This window comes from Sinocyclocheilus grahami, unplaced genomic scaffold (assembly GCF_001515645.1).
Source record: "Sinocyclocheilus grahami isolate Dianchi unplaced genomic scaffold, SAMN03320097.WGS_v1.1 scaffold426.1, whole genome shotgun sequence".
Lineage (NCBI taxonomy): Eukaryota > Metazoa > Chordata > Actinopteri > Cypriniformes > Cyprinidae > Sinocyclocheilus > Sinocyclocheilus grahami.
Window position 1 is genome coordinate 1,372,148 of NW_015505605.1, and position 25,898 is coordinate 1,398,045.

The 25,898-nt window shown below is 36.0% G+C and overlaps 1 protein-coding gene across 2 annotated transcripts in view; it reads left to right on the forward strand.

Annotated features, from left to right (window-relative positions):
* plxnb1a (plexin b1a) overlaps window positions 1–20,475 on the forward strand; it is an 88,311-nt gene extending 67,836 nt beyond the window's left edge. Inside the window, exons 11-38 of one of the 2 annotated variants that reach the window (XM_016233179.1) lie at window positions 239–913; window positions 2,862–2,996; window positions 3,745–3,867; window positions 4,527–4,620; window positions 4,695–4,861; window positions 6,574–6,725; window positions 6,903–7,008; window positions 8,481–8,617; window positions 8,920–9,099; window positions 10,296–10,521; window positions 10,627–10,869; window positions 11,797–11,973; window positions 12,064–12,212; window positions 12,810–12,910; window positions 12,998–13,215; window positions 13,338–13,516; window positions 13,641–13,707; window positions 14,478–14,624; window positions 14,881–15,046; window positions 15,301–15,404; window positions 15,516–15,600; window positions 16,512–16,684; window positions 16,762–16,922; window positions 17,004–17,151; window positions 17,247–17,311; window positions 17,394–17,469; window positions 18,311–18,385; window positions 19,449–20,475. In XM_016233179.1, coding sequence (XP_016088665.1) covers window positions 239–913; window positions 2,862–2,996; window positions 3,745–3,867; window positions 4,527–4,620; window positions 4,695–4,861; window positions 6,574–6,725; window positions 6,903–7,008; window positions 8,481–8,617; window positions 8,920–9,099; window positions 10,296–10,521; window positions 10,627–10,869; window positions 11,797–11,973; window positions 12,064–12,212; window positions 12,810–12,910; window positions 12,998–13,215; window positions 13,338–13,516; window positions 13,641–13,707; window positions 14,478–14,624; window positions 14,881–15,046; window positions 15,301–15,404; window positions 15,516–15,600; window positions 16,512–16,684; window positions 16,762–16,922; window positions 17,004–17,151; window positions 17,247–17,311; window positions 17,394–17,469; window positions 18,311–18,385; window positions 19,449–19,553 — 4,434 coding nt within the window. In that variant the 3' untranslated portion in view covers window positions 19,554–20,475. The remainder of the gene's footprint in view (window positions 1–238; window positions 914–2,861; window positions 2,997–3,744; window positions 3,868–4,526; window positions 4,621–4,694; window positions 4,862–6,573; window positions 6,726–6,902; window positions 7,009–8,480; window positions 8,618–8,919; window positions 9,100–10,295; window positions 10,522–10,626; window positions 10,870–11,796; window positions 11,974–12,063; window positions 12,213–12,809; window positions 12,911–12,997; window positions 13,216–13,337; window positions 13,517–13,640; window positions 13,708–14,477; window positions 14,625–14,880; window positions 15,047–15,300; window positions 15,405–15,515; window positions 15,601–16,511; window positions 16,685–16,761; window positions 16,923–17,003; window positions 17,152–17,246; window positions 17,312–17,393; window positions 17,470–18,310; window positions 18,386–19,448) is intronic. The other variant, XM_016233180.1, reaches the window with a different exon arrangement.
* The last annotated feature ends 5,423 nt before the right edge of the window (window positions 20,476–25,898 follow it).

A 25,898-nucleotide genomic window follows, 5' to 3' on the forward strand; every position in this document is an offset into this window, starting at 1 on the left:
TTTGAATTAAATAAATGCAGCTTTGTGATCATAACTTCTTTCAAAAACATAAAATCTTACCATCCCCAGACTTTTAAATGGCAGTACACATAACGCTTGCTTGTGTGTTTTATGATTTATAATGTGTTTAATTCAGCACCATTGTTTATGGATTTGAGTTGATATTAATTTATTTCAGTTGCTTTTTATTTCTTTTTTTCCCCTCATTCTTTCTGTTGTGTCCTATGTTCGTCTAAAGTTTTCGCTCCCCACGTCTGCTCCTCAAACAATAAAAGACTTTGACGCGCACACGTACACCACCTCCACACCCGCGACAACAACAACCCTCTCGACCACTGAGGTTGCCATAACGACCGAAGCCTTTGTTATGACTACCCCTTCAATGACCCCACCCACTACTCCAGAGCCCACCACCACACCTCTGGAAACCACAACCCCACTCGACCCTCCACCCACCACCCCCAACCACGCTACAACCTCCTCTACGCACCCATCCAGCGCCACTACAGAGTCAACCGATACCATCACAGAGGCCACCACCCTCTCCAAAAATGCCTCTTGGGTGGAGGAGAGCATCCAGGTAGGTTTGCTGTCAACGCCGACCCCGCAATCATACGAAGAACTGGTGGGACCTTCGTCGCGTGAAGAGGCCGCTGAAGTGACGCTGCCCGCGTTGAGAGCTGGGGAAGTGGTGACGATGGGGCCGTTGATTGAAGCGCTGCCCTCATCCTCCTCTGAAGTGGTTACCCTCTCGCAGGCAGATATGGATATAGATGCTCTTATAGACACAAGCGCCCCTGTGTCGTCAGCCAGCGCCCCCTCTGGCGACGGTGAGGCAGGGCCTGATTCATCCGATTTCCCCCCCGCTCCAGACACAGACTACCAGTTTGATTCGGCTGACCTTTTCCTCCTGGTGAGTGTGGTTCCTCAGGCCAACTCTGCTCGCTGCAGATGCTGGAGGTTGAACGTACCTAAAGCGTAAATGACATGTGTGAATGATGGGATATATAATTAAATGGATGAAAGCAGTTCTGCTCTATTACTAATTCAACCGTAATTATATATTAAAGTCATTTAATATTTATTTACTTTAATGCAACATTAAAGCAATGTTCTGGGTTCATGATGTTGATTTGCACAGAAATTAATTTGACTCATCCATCATCAGTTTGTAAAAACAAGCCAAAAACTGGGTTACAGTAACACACTCGCAGTTTAAATGGATAGTTCACCACCCAAAAAAGAAAATGCTGTCATTTACTTACCCCTCATTACAAACTAGTGTTGTTAAAAGTACCGACTTTGGTACCAGTCAGTACTGAAAATCTAAAAATGTGACGATACCAGCATTTCCTGCGAGCATTTTGAGCGCTGTTGAGTGGATTCTTAAACACCTCTGATTGGCCATTTTGTTCAGACGCTCAACAGATATGGCTTTGATTGGCTACAAATGATCATGACGCTCTTCACATACACAAGGGAGCGTTTGAAAGCCGCATCTATGAGCGGATCCATTTATGAGCAGATATATTAGAGATCCGCTGATGGACACGGCTTTCAAAAACTCAAATGCTGGTATTGTTACATTTCAAAATTTTCAGTACCGACTGGTACCAAAGTTGGTACTTTTGACAACACTATTACAAACCTGTTTGATGACTTCTTCGGTTGAATTAAAAAAGGTTTTTGTTCAAACAATGAAAGTCAGTGTGGTCCAAATATGTTATTTTGGACCCCTTTGACTTTGATTATTAGGATAAAACATTCATAATGTTCCTAACATTCCTAACATTAGGATTTTAATTTCAGCTGCTTATATATATATATATATTTTTTTTTTTTTTGTTCCACAAAAAGTCATACAGGTCTGCAACGACATGAGGGTGAGTAAATTATTTGGGTATACTATCCGTTTAACACAGGTTCCAGCTGTAAAAATCCCTTTTTCTTATAGGGCAATTTTTAACAGAAATGAAAAAACATTGAAAACAGACCTAGTGTGAGCTACACGGTTTTTAACCAATGGTCTATGCTTTTGTTGAAGCCATCAGCCCTCGTTATTTTTTAAATCATGTTTAAGCAGCAGAATTTCCCGTAAAAAAAATAACTACATTACCCATTATTCTTCAACAATTCTCCACCAATCAGGGAATTGAAGCAAGCAAATTTAACCAAAAGAGCACTTCAGTGCCCGCACACTCCCATGAAGCACCACAAATCATGTAATAGAGTCAGTCTCCCTATGCTCTCAAACTAGTTCAATATTTGTAATAATTGTAAAATATACTATTTCTATGGGTATGAATGAATTTACAGGCCGATAAATGTATCCATTCATCCATCATTGTCATGGTGTCATTCACAGTGCTTATTGGGATTGTAGTTCTTTACCTCATTAAACCTAATTTTGTCTTTTTGTTCAATTTTAAGATACTTTTTTGCTTCAAATCAAAGTTTATAATGTTGTGATTCACCTCGTAGTTGGTTGATTCGTTTCATGACTTATAACTCTTTAACAAAGACATTTTTAAAATCTCTATGGGAAAAAAATTATAGAAAAGATACTTCCAGAACCAGCACTGCTGAGAAGGTGGGAGGAACACTGTTGCATTGTATTGAACCCAGAACATTTCTTTAATCGTTTAATTTGCATCTGGTGGCTGTTCCCTATGTGTCTTTTTTTGTCCATTTTGTTTTTCATTAAATCTCTGTCTAACACACTCACTTTTGTTGTGCTGTCATTCTGCTTATTATATGTATTATACATAAAATAGCAGAAGCTGAGAGATACTCCACGTCTACTCCTTTCAGAGCAGTGGTGTGTGTAATGAAGTGTGTTGTCCATCTGTGTGTGTGATCAGGAAGAGGAGAGTTTGCTCGTGAGTAGAGGTTCTCATGCCTGTCCGTGTGTGGAACACATCCAGGGCAGCTCCCTCCTACCTGTCAATGTCGAGAGGAAGATCACTCTGCTGGGACGCAACTTACACCTCTATCAGGTAACGCAGCGTCTTGAGGCTTGTTGGGGCTTGATAGTCTGGCACAGTCAGACTGTGACTATGAGCATAATGTCTGGTAATGCTCACTTAGACAGCAAGGGTCTGTCTGACTGACATGCACAACAACCAGCTGCGGTTTCTTTACGGGACATTTGGGGGGAGTAAATCTGAAACCAATCATCTCTCATTAATTGACTGATGTGCAACCATGTGGAAACTACACAGCATTCTCAGAGAAAAATTCTAAAGTCTTGAGGATTATAAAAAATATAAACTGAATAGGTTTGAATGTTTATTCATAGTTCTTCTCAGAAGTGCTCATTTTGGCAGTTTTAAACATTTTAAATTCAGAAATACAGTAAAAAATGTATTTTGTGAAATATTATTAGTTTAAAAATACTTTTTTCTATTTGAATATATTTAATCAAATGTAATTTATTACTGTGATGTAAAGCTAAATGTTCAGCATCATTACTCCAGTCTTCAGTGTCACATGATCCTTCAGAAATCAGTGTAATATGCTGATGTGCTGCTCAAAAAGTATTGTTTATTATTATCAATGTTGAAAATAATTTTGCTGCTTATTATTTTTGTGGAAACTGTGATACATTTTTTTAGGAATCTTTGATGAATAGAAAGTTCAGAAGAATAGCATTAATTGGGTGTATTATGTTATCTGATTTATTTAGGAATTACTTAAAAAAAAATATGTAGGCCGTAAAAAGAATATATCTGTGTGTGTTTTCAGGACAAAGATCTGGATTACCAGTGTGTGTTGGTGATTGAGGGCCGATCGGTGGTGGTGGATGCTTTTGTGGAAGTGGACGACACTCAGCCATCTCTGTTCTTCATTACCTGCCAGCTACACCAGGTCTGCTAGCAAAAAAAAAAAACAGTAAAAATTCGGCACATTGTATTAATTTGAAGGAATTTTCCATATTGATTTGTTTTACAGGTGTTTTGCCTGTATTTTGATTTTTAGCACTTCATTGCGTTGTGTTTCAGAGTTAATGGAAATGCCAGTAAAAATTACTGCACAATGTTACCAGAAAATTACCAGTGCTTTTTTTTTTTGTTTTTTTTTTTGTTTTTTACAATGTATATAAAAAAATCATCATTGACATCCTGTGACAGTTTTATTATTGTTTTAAATTACTATATATATATATATATATAATTTAAATTTTATTTATGTATATATATATATATATATATATATATAATTTTATGCTTATATTGTTTTTATTAAAAAAAAATTTGCTTATTTTAGTAGATCAAGTTATAATAAATGAAAACGTGAAATGTTGCCTTAGCAACTAGCTGAAATAAAATAAGTTTACTTTTATTATATTTAACTATAATATAATTTAACAGTAATTTTGTTGCTAGCACAACTCTATGTGGCAGTATTATATATCATCCATAAAAACTGCTTGTGGCCTACATATAAATAACTGTTACACTCTGAAAGTGCCTGTAATGCTTTGTTATAGTATTTAAAATGATTGTGATTGCATTTCGGTTTCAAAGTACTCTTACTCGGCTGCCATGGAGGAATACAGGAGCATGATCTCAGTCAGGAGGAGGGACTCTTTCCAGATGGATTACCCAGAAGACCTGCATGGTACGTTACCCGCTGTTTGCCGAGGCTTTGCACGTGCTGTACTCTGTTTGTGTCACGTGTGTTTTGTCTTGCAGTTCGGCTGTATAACTGCTCCGTGGGCCGGGCCGACTGCAGTCGCTGTCACACGGCCGATCAGCAGTACGAGTGTGTGTGGTGTGAAGGGTCTCGCTCCAGCTGCGTCTACAGGAGCTCCTGCACCGAACACGTCCAACAGACCTGTCCTGCTCCTCACATACACACGGTGAGGGACTCATCTGTTAACTTGTGCTTTTTGTGAGCCATTAATATTATACTTAATGTTGTTAAAGTGGCAGTTCACCCAAAAATGAAAATTCTGTCATAAACTCCTTGACCTCATTCTGTATTCTGTATTAAAGAAGATGTTCAGTTGCTTATTTTTGTGTGAACTGTCCTTTTAAGAACTTGGAATAAACCTGCCAGGCTAAACTGCATTGTAAAAGGATTTTTCTTCACTGTCTGATACAAACATTATTGTCCTGGAAGGAGTGACCCTTGTCTTTTTAAATGTAGGAATGCTGTGGTTTCCGTTGCTGGCCTTTCTTACTGACCCGTGTGTTTGTACAATAGCATAACAGATCACATTATTACACCTGACGTGATTAACTGAATCACTTCATAGATGTCTGCATGCAGGAACTCTGCTTTTCACTGAAGAAAATGTGTGTAATATTGCTAGGGTGTTATGTTCGGTCGCCATGCCATTGCAATAAGGCTAAGGTGTTCTGGTTAGTTGCTAGGGTTCTCTGGGTGGTTGCTAGGTGGAAATTTAAATGAAATAAATAGTTTTATTGAAAGTAAATAATACTTTTATTTACCAAGGAGGCATTAAATTGATCAAAGGTAACAGTAGTGACATTTATAATTTTACAAGATTTCTATTTCAAATAAATGCTTTTAAATTCCTTTAAACTTTCTGTTCATCAAAGCAATAAAAACTGGATAAAAGGGGTGAGCAAGAAGGAATGAAATGCAAGGAATTTTACACTGAAAAAGCAACTTTTTATATTGCAAAAATAAATTTTCTTAAAACTAAAAAAATGTGAAAGTTATTATTATATATTTTAATATTTATTTTTAATTTTAAAAGGTAATTTCAAACTAGAAAAAAACATTTGCCATTAGATTAAAAAAAAGTAAATAATAATCATATGATAGTCTCATACAATTCAAATAATATAAATGTATATTGTTTTCAATGTAAAGGATATTTAGATAATTTTTTTACTGGAAACAAGACAAAATTATTATTTTTAATTAGTATTTTTCCGGAGCTTTAATAGGGTGAGATCAATGATATATAACACCACACAAATTAAAAGGGAAAAAAAGGAAAGGATGGAAATACAGTGAGATTTGTGACTTTTTTCAGTAAAGATTTCGATTCCAAATAAATGCTGTTCTTTTAAACTTTGTTCATCAAAGAATCGTGAGAAAACTATCACGGTTTCCACAAAAACATTAAGCAGCACAACTGTTTTTAACATTGATAATGATCTGAAATGATTCTTGAGAAGCAAATCAGAATATTAGAATGATTTCTGAAGGATCGTGTGACACTGAAGACTGGAGTAATGATGCTGAAAATTCAGCTTTGCATCACAGGAATAAATTACATTTTAAACTACAGTGGGTACGGAAAGTATTCAGACCCCCTTAAATTTTTCACTCTTTGTTATATTGCAGCCATTTGCTAAAATCATTTAAGTTAATTTTTTTTCCTCATTAATGTACACACAGCACCCCATATTGACAGAAAAACACAGAAGGTTTTAAATCGTAATAATATTTCACAAGGTTACTGATTTCCTGCATTTTAATCAAATGAATGTAGCCTTGGTTTTGAACAATAGTTTAGTGTTTCAGGACTCTATACAAATCTATGGGATTGTCATCACTGTGTAGCTTCATGACTGATTATGTGTTTTCTTGCAGATTGAGCCTCTTTCTGGTCCAGTGGAGGGCGGCACAGTGCTCACAGTGTCTGGTTCTAATCTGGGTCAGAGAGCTGAAGACATCCAGCACTCGGTGACTGTAGCCGGAGTCCCCTGCACGGTCATCCCCGACAGATACGAGGTGTCCTCCAGGTAAATCAGACAGCACTCTGTCGGACTATAAAGTATGTGAGTGAGGGCATGCTGGATATTGCTGCCATTCGTTAATGACACTGTATTATTGGCTTCAGGCAATTCAGCTCCACAGTGTGATGAAGAGTATTGACCCAGTGCACTGATTAATGGGAGGTCTCTTTGTGTGCCTGTTAGTATTGTTTGTGAGACCACAGCGAGTGCAGGGGAGCAGAGCGGCCACATCTCGGTGCAGGTTAAAGGCGGAGGAATCGGGCAATCTGCCCAGCACTTCCGTTACCAGGTAACCATTAATCCAACAAGCCACAAAAGGGATAAATATGGTTTAGCCAGAATGAATAACATGCAAGGAATTCATTCTGTATTTATTAAAAGGCAGGGAGGTATTTGGCCATTTTAAAAACAACTTTGTTCACTGCAGAATGAATTTTCTTCAAGTGTTTTTGTATTGTCATACTTAAAACTTTATTATTGTTATTTTTATTAAAATTGTGAAAGGTATTAAGCTTTGTTTTCCGAGTATATATTTTAACGTTTATTTTTATTTTAAAATACATTTTTACAAAAGGAAATATAGTGGGATTAATGCTTCAAATTTTGCAATCTTGTGGAAAAAAAAAAGTTATGAAAATATTTGTTAAAAATACGTGTCTTAAACAAATCAATAATGTAAATGTATATTGTTTTTAAAAGGATTTTTAGTTTTTACTGGAAAATAAGAAATTTAAGAGGATGAGGAAATATAGTGAGATTTATGCTTCAAAAATAATTTAAAAAGTAAAAAAATATATATATCAAATATTTTTTAAATGTTTAAGTCTTAAACAATTCAATAAAGTAAGTGTATTTTATTGTAGATATTTTTTACTGGAAAACAAGACCAAAATATTATTTATTTTTCCGGGCTTTAATATCACACAAATGAATGGAAAAAATGGAATTGAAAAATGAAGTATAGTGAGATTTAAAAGCAATTTGCTAATAGAGTGAATTTAAAAAAATGTTATTAATATTTTTAAGAATGTGTAAATCTTATACAAGTTAATGAAGTAAATGTATCTTATTTGAATGATTTTTAGATATTTGTACTTAAAAACACAACCAAAATAGTATGCGTTATTCAGGGGCTTTAATACGATTTTTAATAATGTGTAGGAGTGTATAGATTAATAGGATAATAATACCACACAATGTAAAGGAAAAAAAGGAAGAAACAAAAGATAATATAATGAGCTTTTATGGTTAAAACAAGATTTTTTTGAAAAATGGTAACACTTTACTTAAAGCCTTTATGTATAATGCATTCTAAAAGTACTTTTAATGCATTAATTATGCCTTGTAATGCACCTTATAATGCATTGTACAGTCTTATACATAATTGTAACCAGTTAATGCATTATAACACTTATTAATTCATTGTTAAATTAGGTTATAATTGTTTACGACAAGATATAATGTATTATAATGCACATTATGAATAATTATGCACCCTTTAATAACCCATTATACGTAAAGGCTTTAAGTAAAGTATTAAAGTACAGTATTAAACATTTATTTTTTTTAATGTAAAAATTGTATACAATTCAGTTACATAAATATATCTTATTTTACGGTTTTTAGATAGTTTTACTGTATTATTCAGGGCTCGGACAGGATGGGGTCATGGGTGTAACAGCACACATGTATAAGGCAGTGTTTTGTAACGTGTGTGTGTGTGTGTGTGTGCACACGCGTGTTCTGTTTTCTAAACTCAAGGACCCAGTGTTATTGGGAGTGTCTCCACTGAAAGGCCCAATGTCTGGAGGCACATCACTCACCATCACGGGACAGAACCTTCTGACGGGCCGTTCCAATGAGATCAGCATCCTGATTGGTGGAGTCCCATGTTACATGTAAGTGACTGTGTAGAGCAGCGTCCTCTACGGCCGTCCAGTCAGACAGAAGTCATCAGTAAATCTCATTATGATATCATCTCTACAACTCCTATCATGTCAGCTGATTATGTTATAAATAATTAATCACGCTGGAAGTCTTTGTAGATGTAAAACAGTGAGCTGTGTCCTAAATATATCAATTCATGAATATAATGTACTCCATAAATGACACAGGATTTTTTTTGTCTTTTATGACTGTTCACATTTGGTAACACCAAGTTAGATTGTTTAGAGTTTTAATACAGTCTTTGTGTTAACAGTTCTGCTGAGCAGTACAACAATGAAGGTGTTGAGTGTGTGACTGGAGGGAGTAACAGAACCGGAGAGAGCAGCGTTACAGTGCGCTTTGGTAGAGCTGAGCGACATCTACAGGAAGTCCTCTATCAATACACCCCAGACCCCAACGTAACCCATGCTGCTCCCTCCAAAAGCTTCATCAGGTGAGGAGCATGACATGTACAAGAACTTAAGCATAGTTGTATTTATTTAATTTTACATTTTTATTTATTTTATTTATTTTTTTTATACAAAATTGCAGTAAGTATTAAGACTTGTTTGTTGAGAGAATATGTTAGTTCGTTTTTTTATTAATAAATTAAAGAAGGAAATTTAGTTAGATTTATGCTTCAAATAAGAAAACAACATTTTACCAATGGAGTGAGAAAAATATTTTCTCTGAAAACTAATCAAATCAGAAGGTTATCTTGTTTTAAAGATTTAATTTTATTTTATTTGATCAAAACTGCTTGTCCTATGCCGGGGAAATACTGTAGCCTATTTCATTTTATTTATATTAAAAAGCTCCAAAAGCTCCTTGGGTGAGTAACATTATATTTAAACAACTTAATTATTTTAATAATTTTGCCAATGGAGTCAAAAATAGTATTATAAAAATCAATGAAGTTATCTTGTTTTAAGGATTTTTGTTTATTTTATTTATATTATATATATATATATATATATATATATATATATATATATATATATATATATATATATATATAGTATTTTACAAAACTGCAAAAGGTACCAAGACTTGTTATATATAGAGAATATGGTTTTTTACATTTACATTAGTGAATTAAAGAAGGAAATTTAATGAGATATATGATTCAAATATGAAAAAAAAAAGTTTTGCCAATGTAATGATTTTTTTTTATCAACACAAGTCTTATACAATTCAATAAAGTTCATTTATCTCATTTTAATTATTTGATTTTATTTTTACAAACTTAAATAAGTCCTAAGTCTTAATTTCTTATTTATGTAGAGCCATTGCCATAAATGTGAGCAGTCATATGTTTATGTATTTATCTGTCTGATCTCAGAAATTTTTCTATAAATTGTTTTATTGTTCTCAAAATTAAAATATAAAAATATGTAATTTTATGCTATCTTTATTTCAAAAGTTTAAATAAATGTGATTTATCATCTTAAAAACTCTTTATTGTAATTTACAGAAGGGTTATAGATTTGTATTAGGGTTTTAGCAACGTAATATATTAGACACATGCACAGTTTCACCTATTAGCAAATGAAAGATTTGCTATATTTTTTCCATAATCTGTGATTTGAAAATAAAAATAAGTGTTATTAGTCCAGCATACATAAGATCCAACATCTGTGTTTGTGTAAGCGGGGGTCGTATCATTCGAGTGTCTGGCCTGCATCTGGACGTGGTACAGGAGCCTCGTATCCACGTGACCCTGACGCCTCTGGAGCCGCACTCACAGAAGAGGAAGAGGAGGAGGAGGAGGAGCAGTGTGGATTACAGTCTTCTCAGAAGAGCTCGGCGGATCATCCCAGAGCCCAACTGTCCTGAAGATAGTCTCTGTGTCGTCAAACAGGTAGAGTTCACACAAGTGAGTCTGTGCTTGTGCTTTCTCACAGCATTAAACAAACTGTCCAGTATGCACATGTCAGTCATTGTAACACAGTTGGTTTCCTCGTGTCCTGTTCCTGATCAGGTGGAGGAGCGGTGCACAGTGAACAGCTCAACTCTGATCCTGTGTCCCACTCCGGAGGTGGGGCCCGAGGCCCTGCGTGCTGCTGTCAGTGTGCATTTCCTCCTGGATAACCTCCACTTTGAGTTTGAGGCGGTCAGCGGCAGCCGCTTCAGTTATGAGCCCAATCCTGTTCTTCATAGCCTCAATCAACACGACCCCAGCAAACCCTTCAGACACAAACCCGGCAGCATCATCTCTGTGGAGGTCAGGCCCTTCTCAACTGTATATTAATCCACTGAAGATTGTTATTTTGTTATATCAGAAACATAGTGTAACTATAGAATTCAAAGCCCCAAAACTAATAATAGTTAATATAACTGAACTATAACTGAAATATTATATTATATTAATGTTATGTTATGTTATATTATATTATATAATATTATATTATACCATGGTCTGTCTGAATACTGGATTCTGATTGGCTGGCAGGTATGCATTAAAACTCTTTAATGCACAGGTAGTTCCAAGTCGGTTTAATCACCATTCCATATTAATTGCTTTAATTGATGCACACAAACCCACACACATCAATCGCATACATGCACAGAGAGTGAGTGAGAGGGAGGGAGAGAGAGTCGGAGATTGCAGACACACACACACACACACAAACTTGTCAATGCTTCCCCGCTACTTTTATTAATAAAATAGCCTAGATACTAGATCGCTACATTATATTCCTCAGCAACGAGGTGTGAAATCGCTGTTTTTGAAGTAATTGTGTGTAGTAAAAGTAAAAGTGATTGATCTTATCTTATCGTATCGTATCGTATCGTATAGTAAAACCATAATAACTACCAAGATTTCTTTCTTTACAATTACATGAAAATTTAATTTAATTCAAATTAAAACATTTAATTACAATGAATTATATTATAGTATATTATATTATATTATATTATATTATATAAATTTTTATTTAATGAAATTATGCAGTAAAAAGATTGCATTGTGCTAAAAAACATACTGTAACTCCAAAATGGAATCTCGTGTCCCCTGTGTATTAATGCACAACAGATTATTTGGTTATATACAGGCGCATCTCAATAAATTAGAATGTCGTGGAAAAGTTGAATGGCCCATGAATTGTACACAAAAATGACAAGCGCTTTGTCTCAATTTGGATTCTAGGGAGAGAATCTGGACCTGGCCATGTCTAAGGACGAGGTGGTTGCTCTGATTGGTGATGGAGAGTGTGCTGTGAAGACTCTAACCAGAAACCATCTGTACTGTGAGCCTCCGACACAGCAGCCGTCAGTGGCAGCGACCAAGAAACGAGAGGCCGCCGACACGCTCCCAGAGTTCACTGTACGCCAACCTATATCTGTCCTCTTTTGTGTTTGTGGTGTTTCCCAATGATACGATATGGAAATCAGTTTTTTGTGTGTGTTTGTGTAGGTGAGGATGGGGAATCTGAACTTTTCTCTGGGACGGGTGCAGTATGATTCTCAGGGCCCGGCTGCGTTCCCTCTGGAGGCCCAGGTGGGAGTCGGGGTGGGAGCCTCCATTGTGGCTCTTATTGTGCTGGTTATCGTACTCATATACAGGTATTCCCACACAGATTATACAGTTTATTACTCATTTTAGACTTGCGTTGGGATCAAAAAGTGATGATGATGATGATGATGATAATAATAATAGTAAAACAATGTATTATTCTCCACAAGTTTAAAATCTGATTATCACATTATGAAGCATGAGACCATTGAGAACACACAAACATTTTGTTGTATTAAATTTGTCAAAATGCTAACTTTTTGTTTGTTTTCGAATTTAAAAATGTTTGATTTACAGTATTGTCTCAGATACCCCAGTGTACAGTACATATGTTTATGCTTGGTATGCTTGTAACAATACATTTATTACACTATTTGTTTATCTTTGTTAATGTTAGCTTATAAAAATACAGTTGTTCATTGTTAGTTCATGTTAGTTCACAGTGCATTAACTAATGTTAACAAACACAACTTGTGATTTTAATAATACATTAGTAAATGCTGAAATTAACTAAGATTAATAAATGCTGTAGAAGTATTGTTCATTCTTAGTTCACGTTAACTAATGTAGTTAACTAATGGTAACTAATGAACCTTATTGTAAAGTGTTACCTTTATATTTAATATGTGTTTGTGTGTGTTTAACAGGAGGAAAAGCAAGCAAGCACTAAGAGACTATAAGAAAGTCCAGATCCAACTGGAGAATTTGGAGACGAGTGTCCGAGACCGCTGTAAAAAGGAGTTCACGGGTCAGACGCTCCCACATAAACATCAGCCAGACTCGGACGACATGCTTGAAATGCCTTTATAATAAACCGTGTGTGTGTTATGTGCAGATCTGATGACTGAGATGATGGATGTGTCCAGTGATCTCATGGGCTCTGGGATTCCAGTCCTGGATTATCGTAAATACTCCGAGAGGATTTTCTTCCCTGGTCACCGTGATTCTCCTCTGAGACGGGACCTTGACGTTCCCGCCTGTCGCCGCGCCACAGTGGAGCAAGGCCTGGTTCAGCTCTCTAACCTGCTGAACAGCAAACTGTTCCTCACCAAGGTGGGCTTTCCTTAAACCTGTGAGAAAGAATTAGTCAAACAGCCAAACTGGATTATATGAACCATTGAGGTTTTAAGGCTGTGTGTGTCCTCATCTCATATCCGTCATATACTTCCCTACAGTTCATCCACACTCTGGAAGCCCAGCGGACCTTCTCTCCAAGGGACAGGGCGTATGTGGCCTCCCTCCTTACGGTGGCGCTGCACGGCAAACTGGAGTATTTCACAGACATCCTAAAAACTCTGCTTAGTCACCTGGTGGAGCAGTACACCACTAAAAACCCCAAACTCATGCTGCGCAGGTCAGTAGTGACGAGTCTGTTTGTCAGATATGAATTAAAATCACTGTACACTGTGATCACATGAATACACTGCTGATAACTGTGGCGTCATTGATTCTCAGTGGAAATCTCTCATGTGTTGTAGGACCGAGTCTGTGGTGGAGAAGCTGTTGACTAACTGGATGTCCATATGTCTTTACACCTTCCTCAGGGTGAGTGACGCTTGTTTTGCTTTGGGTTTGGTTCACAAGGGCGCAGTAAAAGATACAATGAAATGGATGAGAGATTGTACTAGTTACATATTTAACCACAGTACTTGTAGTTAAACATGTAACTAGTCCATAGTAAAAGCAACTTACATCGCAGATTAATACAATTAATTAACAATGTAAATTTTATACAGAAGGTCATCTTTAACCCTGTAAAGCAGGGGTGCCCAAACTCGGTCCTGGAGGGCCGGTGTCCTGCAGAGATTAGCTCAAACCCTAATCAAACACACCTGAAGCAGTTAATCAAGCTCTTACTAGGCATACTAGAAACTTCCCGGCAGGTGTGTTGAGGCAAGTTGGAGCTAAACTCTGCAGGACACCGGCCCTCCAGGACCGAGTTTGGGCACCCCTGCTGTAAAGCCTTATGTATCACCCAAATTTCTATGGGCTCTAAATGATCGATGTGATCAAAACTTTGCTGAAACTACATGCTGTCTGTCGTCTGATTGAGAGTATGTACTGTTTTAGCAAGGAAAAGGCCTTTTAGTATTGTAAAAAATTTGTATAATTAGTGTATTTAGTACAACTGTCCATCTTCAGACTGTGGTACACATGCCTTTTTGCTGTGAAATCTTTACTGATTTTTATAAAGTAAACATAACTTTTATATTGTTAGTGATATTTGCATAACTGAGCTTAACTTGGTATTCAATATTTCACATCCATGCATTTGTGTATTTAGTAAGTAGCCATGTTTGTTTGTCATATGGCAGGACACAGCAGGTGAGGCGTTCTACATGCTGTTCAGAGCCATAAAGCACCAGGTGGATAAAGGTCCAGTAGATGCTGTTTCAGGCAAAGCCAAATACACACTCAACGACAACCGACTGCTGCGGGAAGACGTGGAGTACCGCACACTGGTGAGACACACACACTCTCTAATCTACACTGATGCAGAAATGAACTTGCTACTAAAGTGTCATGCATAATCTAGATAAAAAAAGGTTGATATTTTACTGTTTCTTTATGTGTTTTTCCTCAGTGGCATTGTTTTCAATCTGATAACTCGTTCACACATGACATATAATATGACAGAGTCCTAAAAAAAGATATGGAAAGTTTTTCAACTTTTAAGCAAACAACTGCTTTTCAACCTCTTTCCGTGTTGTTCTGTAGACTCTGAATGTTCTGGTGAGCAGCGGAGGTGCTGGTGAGTCTCTGACGGTCCCCACTAAAGTGCTGGATTGTGATACCATCACACAGGTGAAGGAGAAGATTGTGGAGCAGACATTGAAGGGCACGTCATACTCCCAGAGACCCTCCGCAGACTCTGTGCATCTGGGTAAGATGCACCAAGCCAATTATTAAAAGAAAAGTATATTTATATGCATAGTTACTGTATATTTGTTACTTGAAATACATAAAAATGAATAATGATTTAAAATATATTTATATAAAACTATTTAATTATATATTTAATCACTTATTTAAAATAATATGATATATATATATATATATATATATATATATATATATAATTTAATATTTTTATAATAAGGCATTTATTTGTAGTTCCTGTGATCCTGTGTTTTATAGAGTGGAGGGCGGGAATGGCTGGTCATCTAATCTTGTCGGATCAGGACTTGACATCAGTGGTTCAGGGGTCCTGGAAACGCCTCAACACCTTACAACACTACAAGGTCTCTCTAGTTGTACCTCAATCTAATGACTTCATTTTGTGGAGTGCAATTTTGCATGCTGTATTTTTTTGAGTCATTGTTGATTTGTAAGTGTTTCCTATATCTCTTCAGGTCCCAGATGGAGCCACAGTAACACTGGTGTCACGACAATCCAAGCAAATCCACCACGACAGCCATGACTACATACCCGGAGAGAGTAGGTTCTTGTTTTTAAGCATGACGTGGTGTTTAGTTGGTGTTTAGAGTGTTAAAAACATCCAAATTGACTAAATCAGTGTAGAATTCAGTTGATATGCAGGTTTGCATATACTGATAGTTCTAATCAGAATATAGAGTTGAACTATCTTAGTTGTTAGTTTTAAAATATTAGTTTTACTAACTTAAGTTTTTCCTTTTTTATTGACGTTTCAAATAATTATTTATTTGTTATGATTAGTAATATCTTTTCATTTATATCCATGAAGTTCCACATAATAAAATCTAATTAATTACATATATACATATATAGTTTACTGTTTTATTCAAAAGCAGACATTACAGATTGTTTATTTAATATACTCTACTGTTAAAAGTTTGGGGTCAGTAAAAAGAAATGATTGCTTATATTTAGAAAGGATGCACTAAATTGAAGAAAAGTGACAACGACAAAAATGTAACTTTCTATTCATCAAAAAAATCCATATTTTGGTTTCTGCAATAATATTAAGCAGCACAGCTGTTTTCAACATTGATAATAATCGGAAGTGTTTCTTGAGCAGCAGATCGGCCTATTAGAATGGTTTCTGAAAGATCATGTGACATTAAAGACTGGAGTAATAATGCTGAAGTTTCAGCTTTGCATCACAGGAATAAATACAATTTTAAGAGATGTATATTCAAACAGAAAATGGTTATTTTAAATTATAACAATATTTCACAGTATTACTGTTAATATTTGATCAAATAAATGCAGCCTTGGTGAGCATAAGATACTTTTTTTTAAATAAAAACTTTAAAATCTTACCGTGCCCAAACCTTTGAACTGTAGCGTACAAAGCAAAATACTTCAAAGAAAACCGTTTGCTCATACCTCTCATATGTTCATATATTCTTTCTTTCCTCTCTCAGAGACCCCGATGTTGGAGGATGGAGACGAAGGAGGAGTGAAGCAGTGGCACCTGGTGAAGGCCGGTGAGGAGGCGGAGCTACCCAAACACAGACGGGGCAGTCTGAGAGACAAAGAGCGTGAGAGAGCCAAGGCCATCCCAGAGATCTACCTCACACGCCTGCTGTCTGTGAAGGTACCACACACACACACTCCACTGTCACACTTCACTTTAAATAGGACCAGATGGATCACCTGTACTGTGTGTTTTAGGGTACACTGCAGAAGTTCGTAGACGATCTGTTCACTGTGATTCTGAGCACCAGTCAGCCGGTTCCTCTGGCTGTCAAATATTTCTTTGATCTGTTGGACGACCAGGCTGCACAGCACAACATTACAGACCCAGAGACAATCCACATATGGAAAACAAACAGGTTGGTAAATAATTATTTTAAGGATAAGCCAAGAATTATAGGTAATTTGGTCACAACTTGTATTTTGACTTTGTTTTGCAGCTTGCCACTGAGATTCTGGATTAATATCTTGAAGAACCCTCAGTTCATCTTCGATGTTCAGGCCTCTGACAATGTAGACGCAGTGCTGTCAGTCATTGCTCAGACATTCATGGACTCCTGCACTATCGCCGACCACAAACTGGGCAGGGTAAGCCAATCAAAATAAAGCTGGAAGAGATGGATTGTGGGAAAGATCCAGATAGAGAGATCAGCTGCTAATGACTTTCTGTGTTGTACATACAGGATTCCCCAATCAACAAGCTCCTGTATGCTCGGGACATCCCACGCTACAAACAAATGGTGGAGAGGTGAGTTCAGATAGCTCATATTAATGCAGTTTAATGCGTAATGACATGTACTCACCATGCTTTGTTGATTGTATTTCATCAGATATTATTCAGATATAAGACAGACCATCCCTGTCAGTGACCAAGAGATGAACTCCTCTCTAGCTGAACTCTCTAGGGTAAGTTATGGACATTTACCTAGTCTGTGATACTCGGGTTACCATATTTGCCTCTGTAAAAGTTGGGGAATGTTTTAAGATTAAGTTTCTATATGAATCCTTCTGTCAAGTCCTACAAAATGTATATCTCCGATTTCATTTCTGTTTATACACTTTTCAGCCATTTTACATTTTCTGATAAATATACTTTGTACTATATATAATTATTATAAGCTGCTGGTCTGATTCACATGAAATTTGGCATGCATCGTCTTGAGACACTCGTGACAAAAAGTTATCAAAAGGATTTAGATTTGCCTAAACGTTGCAAAAAATATAAGGTGATGAATATTTGAGGTGTTGCCTGTTGTAACTAATAGATTGATATCTGGTGAATGCAAAATCCAATTTTCAAGAAACTTAAAGTGATAGTTCACCCAAGAATGAAAATTACCCCTTGATTTACTCACTCTCAAGCCATCCTAGGCATATATGATTTTTTTTTCTTTCAGACGAATACAGTCAGAGTTATATTTAAAAACAATTCCTGGCTCTTCCAAGCTTTATAATAGCAGTGAATGGTGGTTGAGATTTTGAAGTCCAAAAAAGTGCATCCATCCATCATAAAAAGTGCTCCACATGGCTCAGTGGGTTAATAAAGGCCTTCTGGAGCCGATGCGTTTGTGTTCCATATATCCATATTTAAAACTTTATAAACCGTAATCTTTAGCTTCTACTAACTGTTGTACGCACATACAAGAGAAAGTGGTGTTCCAGTGATGAATGTAGCCGTAATGCATTTTTAATTGTAACTACTTCATTATAATATTAATATTTACCCTCTGCTATGCTTCCTTTGCAGAACTACTCTAATGAAGTTAATCATCTAGTGGCGTTGCATGAGTTGTACAAGTATATCAACAAATACTATGATCAGGTGAGAACTTCGGTATATTCTGTCTCTCTCTCTCTCTTTTTGTATTAATTCAATTGTATTAATAGAATTTTAAAAAATATTTTATATTTTAAAGGTAGGTCATCTTTTGTCTGTTTTGGGTGCTTTGCCCTTTAGATGAGTTATTGATATTTGCATGCTCTGGTGTGAATAGTGATGAAGTGGCTTGACAGCACGTTCTTGTCGTGCACTCATGCTTTGGCACGTGTTTTATAGCAACCTAGTAACAAAACGATGCACAGTATTAACAGTGACAAAAATAAACTCTCGTTGCAAACATCTCCTGCCCTACTGCCCCACATTTAAAAGTAGAGCAAAATTTGCTGGTAGACATCACTTTTATCATGAGGAATCACATTTTTCTTGATCTTTCGAGAATAAAGGATTTGTTGTACTATTAACATATATCACTTTAGGTCATTTAAACACCTGACCTTTTCTTGTAAAAGTTTGCTGTGTGCTTTTGCAACTTTCTGATGTCAGACAGATGGATATGAACGCTCTCAGTTAATTCAGAGGAAGTAGAATAAATACTGTTATTCAAAAACCCGAGAAACTAAAAATAAGAGTAAAATGTGGTAAAGTCTGCATTTCTTGCTGTTGGTAAACTGTCAAAATATTTTTTAAAGTTGTAATTTTATATATTTTTATATATACAGTGCCCTCCATAAGTATTGGGACTGTAAAGAAAACAAAATTGCTCTGTTTGCTGTGGAGTCAAGAAATCTGTAAATATGATTAAAAGATTAATATGAGACAAAACTACAGAATGTCACATTTTATTATTAGGTGCTTCAACACATAGATGTTTTACCAGCTAAGAAGATCAGCACTTTTAGAGTTTCATCCCTCTATCTGACCTATTTCTATAATATCTATGATATCTATCTCTATCTCAGTGTAAAATTAAATAAAAAATTGCATAATATGCCTTTTTACATTGTCTGAAACTAAACAGCCAACTCTAGGGTGATGGTTTACATATCAGGAAATAAAAAAAGATCCACAATCTTCTTCATGTCTGTAAATTTTTGCGTCTCTTCAGATCATCACAGCTTTAGAGGAGGACTCCACTGCTCAAAAGATGCAGCTGGGCTACAGACTCCAACAGATCGCTGCAGCTGTGGAGAATAAAGTCACTGACCTTTGACCTGTAACCTCGAACAGACGCTTGAAAAGACTGTAAAAGAGACAAAGCCAGTGACATAAAGAGACCAGAGACCTTGCCAGAAGGCATGAACTCTTACTTCCTGAAGACTCCAGAGCACAGAGGATATTTGAGACGGACGGTTACGATTAAAGACAGCATTCACAGATTCAAAAAGCGTGAGTCTCTCATAGATCTGTAGAGCTGCTCTCTGTTTCATCTGCACAGCCGTCACTCGCTAACACGCTACAGTGCTGTAAAGCTACTGTTGTTGGCGGGGCATTTCTGAGAGAGGCGCTAGTCCTACAGGGTTTTTGGCATTGTGACTTGAGGCCCCAAGCTCAGAATGTTGTTTTCAGCGTGTCAAGCATGCTTGAGCACCACCTTTCCTGTATTTAAAAAAAAAAAAGTCTTACTGTTTGTCGGATTCTTGGAAAACCGCATTTGGTGTGATGTGCTTTATGTTGCAGCCTGTGTCTTAATAACAAAGAATTCAAAAGGGGAAAAAAAAACAAAGGATGGCTTCTAAGGACAACTAAATGAATTTTCTTGCTCAACACTCCCTTTTGTTGAGTGTTCTCTTATAAACTGTTTTTATCCAGATTTTTTTTGTTTTAAATGAAAACACTGGTTTAAGGGAACTCGACCTAACAGGGCCATTTGAGATGTCTTCATGTGTCACATGCATGGATACTCACCGTGAATTCAGAGATTTTAGGTTGGCACATGCATGTCGCGTGTGCATTTTATTGTCGATTCTGATTATGTAAATGGTAGGTTAACCCGATTAACACACTTGATTTAGGTGGATAGGTTTCATGTAACGTTCACAATGCTCAGTTGTACATTTGTTCATACTCATTAAGGTTTGTTTCTTCAGTGTTAAAGTGTGCTTTTCAATGTTTTTGGTTGGCTTTCAGAAAAAAATTAATAAATTGTGGCTGTCCCAAATGTGTGTATATCTGCGATACATCCCTGCACACTTGGCCGAAATAGTTATGTCAGAAGTATTTAATTTATGCTGGGGGGGTTTTTTGTGTGTGTGATCATGACCATCCTTTCAAATGTTTCAATAACTATTTTCACAGTTGTTTTTGTTTGTTTGTTTTTTTGCAAATTTATTCTCCAGCTGTCACACTCTTAATTCTTGATTTGTTTCTGTGATCGGATCATGGCTAACATAAGTGTTTTGTTTTTTTTATTATTATTCTTAGTTTCTGAACACTGAATGCACATTATATTGTGAGCTGCCATATATTGTCGTACTGTGCATTGCTCGCACGTTTTACATTCAATATTTTTATGTATTTATTTATTTATTTTGTGTTCGATTGTGTACAGACCAAATTTGGTAATTATGATCCACCCCCAAATTCAAAATTAACTCTTTTTTTTTTTTTTTTTTGCCAACTGACAGCAGTTTTCAGTGTTTGTTCAGATCTCTTAAGCATTCATGCAGATTTACTGGTCTTATTTTTGCTGTAGTTCACTGTTGTGCTCAGTGTTTTGTATGTATGTGTGGCTGTGATACACTATAGATTATTTTGTAAGTCTTGCACAGGATGCACTGGGCTATTTGAAGCGATTGTAAATTGTTTCTACCATCTGTTGTTCTTCTACCTGTGCATTTCTGTTGTAAATAAAATGTTGCTATAACTCATTAAATGTTTCTGAATTTGCTGGACATTCAGCATTTTAAGACTAAATAATTGCATCTTTGTATTAAAGGAAAAAATTTTTAATAGTTTCAGAATACCATTCAGTAATTATAAATAAGTAATGCTTGAATTAATTTCTTGGATCTCTGGAAAAGAAGTGTCTCCATCATATCCTTCCATACACACAGTAAAGTAAAGGTTTACCTTATAAGGACTTTCTATGTGTGCTGCTGTCGCCCAGGATATGAGCATCTGCCCATCTGCCAGGTCTAAAACCAGCCTCTGCAGGACAGCAGCAGCATGCATATTTATCTTTAATCCCTGTCAGAGAAAAGACCTCGGGAGTGTCTTCTCTAGGTGACCAACATCAAGACTTCTGCTTCCTCTGTGAACATGAATAGCTGTAATCTAATTGTTAGTCATTATAAACCACCCATAATACATTCATATGCTGACAAATTGCTTTAATCGTGCTGTGATCCTAACAAATGGTAGGCTATATTGTCAATAAATATTAATCTTTTACTCTAAGTGCCAGTTTACTCACTCATGTTATGTTTTAAATAAGGTCGGGTCAAAACCGCTCACTGGCACTGACACTCAGAAGTGTGTGTGTGAGAGAGAGAGAGAAAGAGGTACTGATAAGTGCTTTCATGTGTGTGTTTGGAAACCATCCAGAGACTGAAGGTCAGAGCATTTTGACCCTATAGAAGTTCCTTCAGGAGTATCTCATTTCCAATCAGTGCATATACACATTGACATCAGTGGTGCAAAATGGATTTAATATTGATTTAATCGTCAAAAATAACTAGAAGCAAAGCAGGGCCTTTTTCGCGGAACTTACAGGGCACGTGATTGCGTGAAAAAGAAGCAGAAGCCATTGTCTAATTAGAAATCAGTGTACCATCATAATGATTTTGAAACTGATATTTTAAGGTAAAAAAAAAACGTACATACCGTTGCGTTAACTACAAGCGTAATAATCATTGTAGCAGCTTGTCATATTAATTAATATAGAATATAGAATAGAGTGGTGGAACTATGATGTCACTTTGTAGGCAAAAACCCGGAAGCGAGTTAGCATTTTAGCACTTCCGGTTCCATCGTCCCAGAGTCAATAGGGGTTTTTGAATGGGATTTTGGTGAAATCCCCTAAAATAAGGTCCGTGGTTCACACAGGCTCAAGATACTTTTACATTTTATTCTACGACATAAAACACACCAGTTACACCCCACTCGTGATTTTTTTTTTAACTGTTAAGTTTCTTAAAAAAGACGGTTGCTAACAAGTTGCTAAATGGGACTACAGGCGCTGTCGAAGACATTCAACGTCATCACGCCGAACAGTTTTTTTTAAATTTACAGTATTTTCCAGTCGTAGTATAATTTGTAATACAATTAATTGTAGAATAACCAATTAATAGTTTCCCGCATTTTATATTGTTGGTCGACGATGTTTTTTTTTCCCCCCCGAAATGCAACACAAGTCTTCAGATGGAAGTCCTCAGTCCTGATGCGGAGACTCTGGGTTCATAAGCTAAACTCATATTACGATTATTCCATGTAAACACCACATTTACCGGCTTAGTTACGGTGAAAGTGAAACTTTAACTATGCATAGTGCTTAAAGCCACACTAAAATTAAATGTTTACGGCCACATGAAGCTGTTAGAAAGCATACAAGGATTTCCTAGAAGCAAGGATAAAATAACATTTTGTGTACCCATCCTAACAAAGCTGAAATGTGGTACTTTATTCTCTAAAATAAGTTTAATCTTGCCATATCCAAAAACTCGCTCACTCTCCTCTTGTTTAATAGATTAAATGCACAAAAATGTTATTGAATAGTACACTGTAAAAAAAAACATTTTTGGTAAAAAACAGGCAGCTGTGGTTACCGGAATTTTACCGTAAAAAATACGGTAGCAACGTTTTAGGTTTTACGGTTTTAACTTAAATTTACAGTTAAATACCGTAATTTCATTAACTGATATAATGTTAATATACCAACCTACTGAAGTACTGAAATCTGTTTTGTACCTTTGTAATGCACTGATAACCACCAAATGCAGGAGGTGATGAGAGAGTCACATGATGAACCAAAACCCATTACAAGCAGCTTTTAAATAATAACATATATAGAAGATGCACAGTGTCATTCACACAATCACTAAACACCATCACGGTAACACACATGAAACTGAAATAATGCAATAAACATTCATTTAACAACATTAGGTGTAACACACAACCCCAATATACAAAACTGATAAGAAAAAAACTAAGAAGAAACATAGTTATTTCAACAAAACAACATCAAATTTGAAATGTAACGCAGGGAATTCTGGGAATGTCAATTTACGGTTATTCACTGTAAATTATACGGTATTTTTTACTTCCAAAAACGGTATACTACCGTAAAATTTATGTCCAATACATGTAATGTCCAATACAGTTTTTCACCGTGTATATAGTAGGGGAATTTACCGTTAACCATTTAACAGGTTTTTACTGTAGCATTTTTACAGTCTTTTACCGTTAAATTCACGGTCATTTTTTTACAGTGTACGTGCACCTTATTTCGAAATGTATAGAAATACGTGCTTTCATATGTCCTTTAGTTATGATTATTTCACTTATTCACTATGCTATTTATTATTGTCTCATTTCCGTTTTAGTTTGGCTCTAGTTTTGTATTTATTCCAGTTTATTAAAATGTGGATTAAAATTAAAAAAAACCTATGGAAAAATCCTATAGGCTTTTTGTGAGGGAACCAGTGTCATGCTAACAGCCGATCCACCTACAAAGTGACGTCACAGTCCCCCCACTCTATTCTCTGTGTTTATCACCTATAGCATAACTGCTGTTTTGCAGATAAAACTATTCCTTTTTTAAACGAAGTTAAAAGTAGTAATTAATTCACATACATCACTCTTCTAGAACAATGATTTACTGTATACTGGTGGCTATTTTAGCACAGCAGCAAAGCATCAACAGCTGATGGTATTGAGGCCGATGGAAAGCTCAATACACTTTTAATGGAAGATAAACACCTTCAACTCAAGCCCGTATAAGCTCATCCGCTCCAAGCTTTTCAAGGCCTGCTGAATCCTTCTCATTGCTAATGAACTCTTCATTCAGTTATTATGTGCCTTGTGATTAATTCTCAGCTGCTTTCTCCTCCAGATAATTGCTTTCGATTTGTGTTAGTCAAACTGTATAATCACTTTGGCAGTTGGTGGTATGAGAATAGCTGTGATCTATTTATTACCCGTGATGCAGTTTTGAGACATGTCCCATTTAGAGTGCAGAGCCTATAGGGGAGAACGCTAGGAAGAGAATTAGCCTAACATTAAGCTTCCTGAAATGCAGATTTTATTAATTAGCAGTGTTTATTAATCATCTGATTGAGATAGCACAGTGTCTTCCATAAAATACATCTAAGAAAATAGATTTCATACGTTTATATAGACTGTATTTGAAATAAATATGAAACCGTATTCGCAGCACTGATAATACAGAGCATTTCCAAATCAAACAGGGGATACACCTGAGAAAATTGTGGGAATGAAAGGCACTAAATGCCAAAACAGAGACCTGAATATGATATGAGTTTGCTAAATCATTTTGTTTTAAACATACATGAAGTTCCTCTACATCCATTCAAATCATTTTTTGTTTTTTTTAAGTACAATTTTCATGTTTTGTTTTGGTTTTTATTGTTTTATTTTGTTCATGTCTTATGTTTTGCTATTTGCTATCCCTCATTCCTCTTGTTTACATGTAAATGATTGTTTTTTTATTTTTTCAGAACTAATTTTTCCATATTTTGCTATTTACTATCTCTAATTCCTCTACATCTCTACAGTAATTAAAATTGAGTTTTTTCATTTTTTTTTATTTTGTACACTACTATTATTTGCATTTTGTGATATTTACTATCCCTCTTTATAATAAATTCATTTAAATGTTAAAAAAGTTTTATTTTCTGTTTTGTTTAGAACAAATATTTACATTACATGCAATTTACTATCCCTCGTTCATCTACATTCATTAAAATTTTAGATTTCTCTCGTTCATCTACCTTCATGCACACCCACAAATAACCCCATTTCTACAGTATTTATACTGTAACTAGTAAGTGTTAACAAGCTCATATTAACGGCAGACAGCTACTGTATCTCTCTCTCTCTCTCTTTCCTAGATAAATGGTGGGTATTTTCAGCACAATGCACAGAAACCACAGCAACTCATGCTCCAAACTGCACAGCACGTGTTTTTGTGAATACCACTGTCTTTTTATAGATGGTGATGTCATGTGTGAGTATAATGTGCTTTACATTCCATTCCAAATACTGCATCATACTTACCCCTAAATATGTTTCAGTCATATGATAACACTCACCCCCTCTCCAGTGTTTTCATTTTTTAATTATTGCTGCTATGCAGAGTATTGTAATCTTATTCTTTGAAATGTTGGTTTCTTGTGGCTTTGTACAGCTTATTTTAGCTGGATGTTCCATCAGCAGCTTCTTGTTAATGTTTTTTTGCCAGCTTCAGTCTTTTCTCTGCTTTCTATGCTTTAAAGTGAGCAGCACAGCCACCTGTCTCCTCAGAATATCTCTCAACTCAGAGAGAGAGAGAGAGAGAGAGAGGTGAGGAAAGTAAGAGGGTTGTGGAGGGAACCCC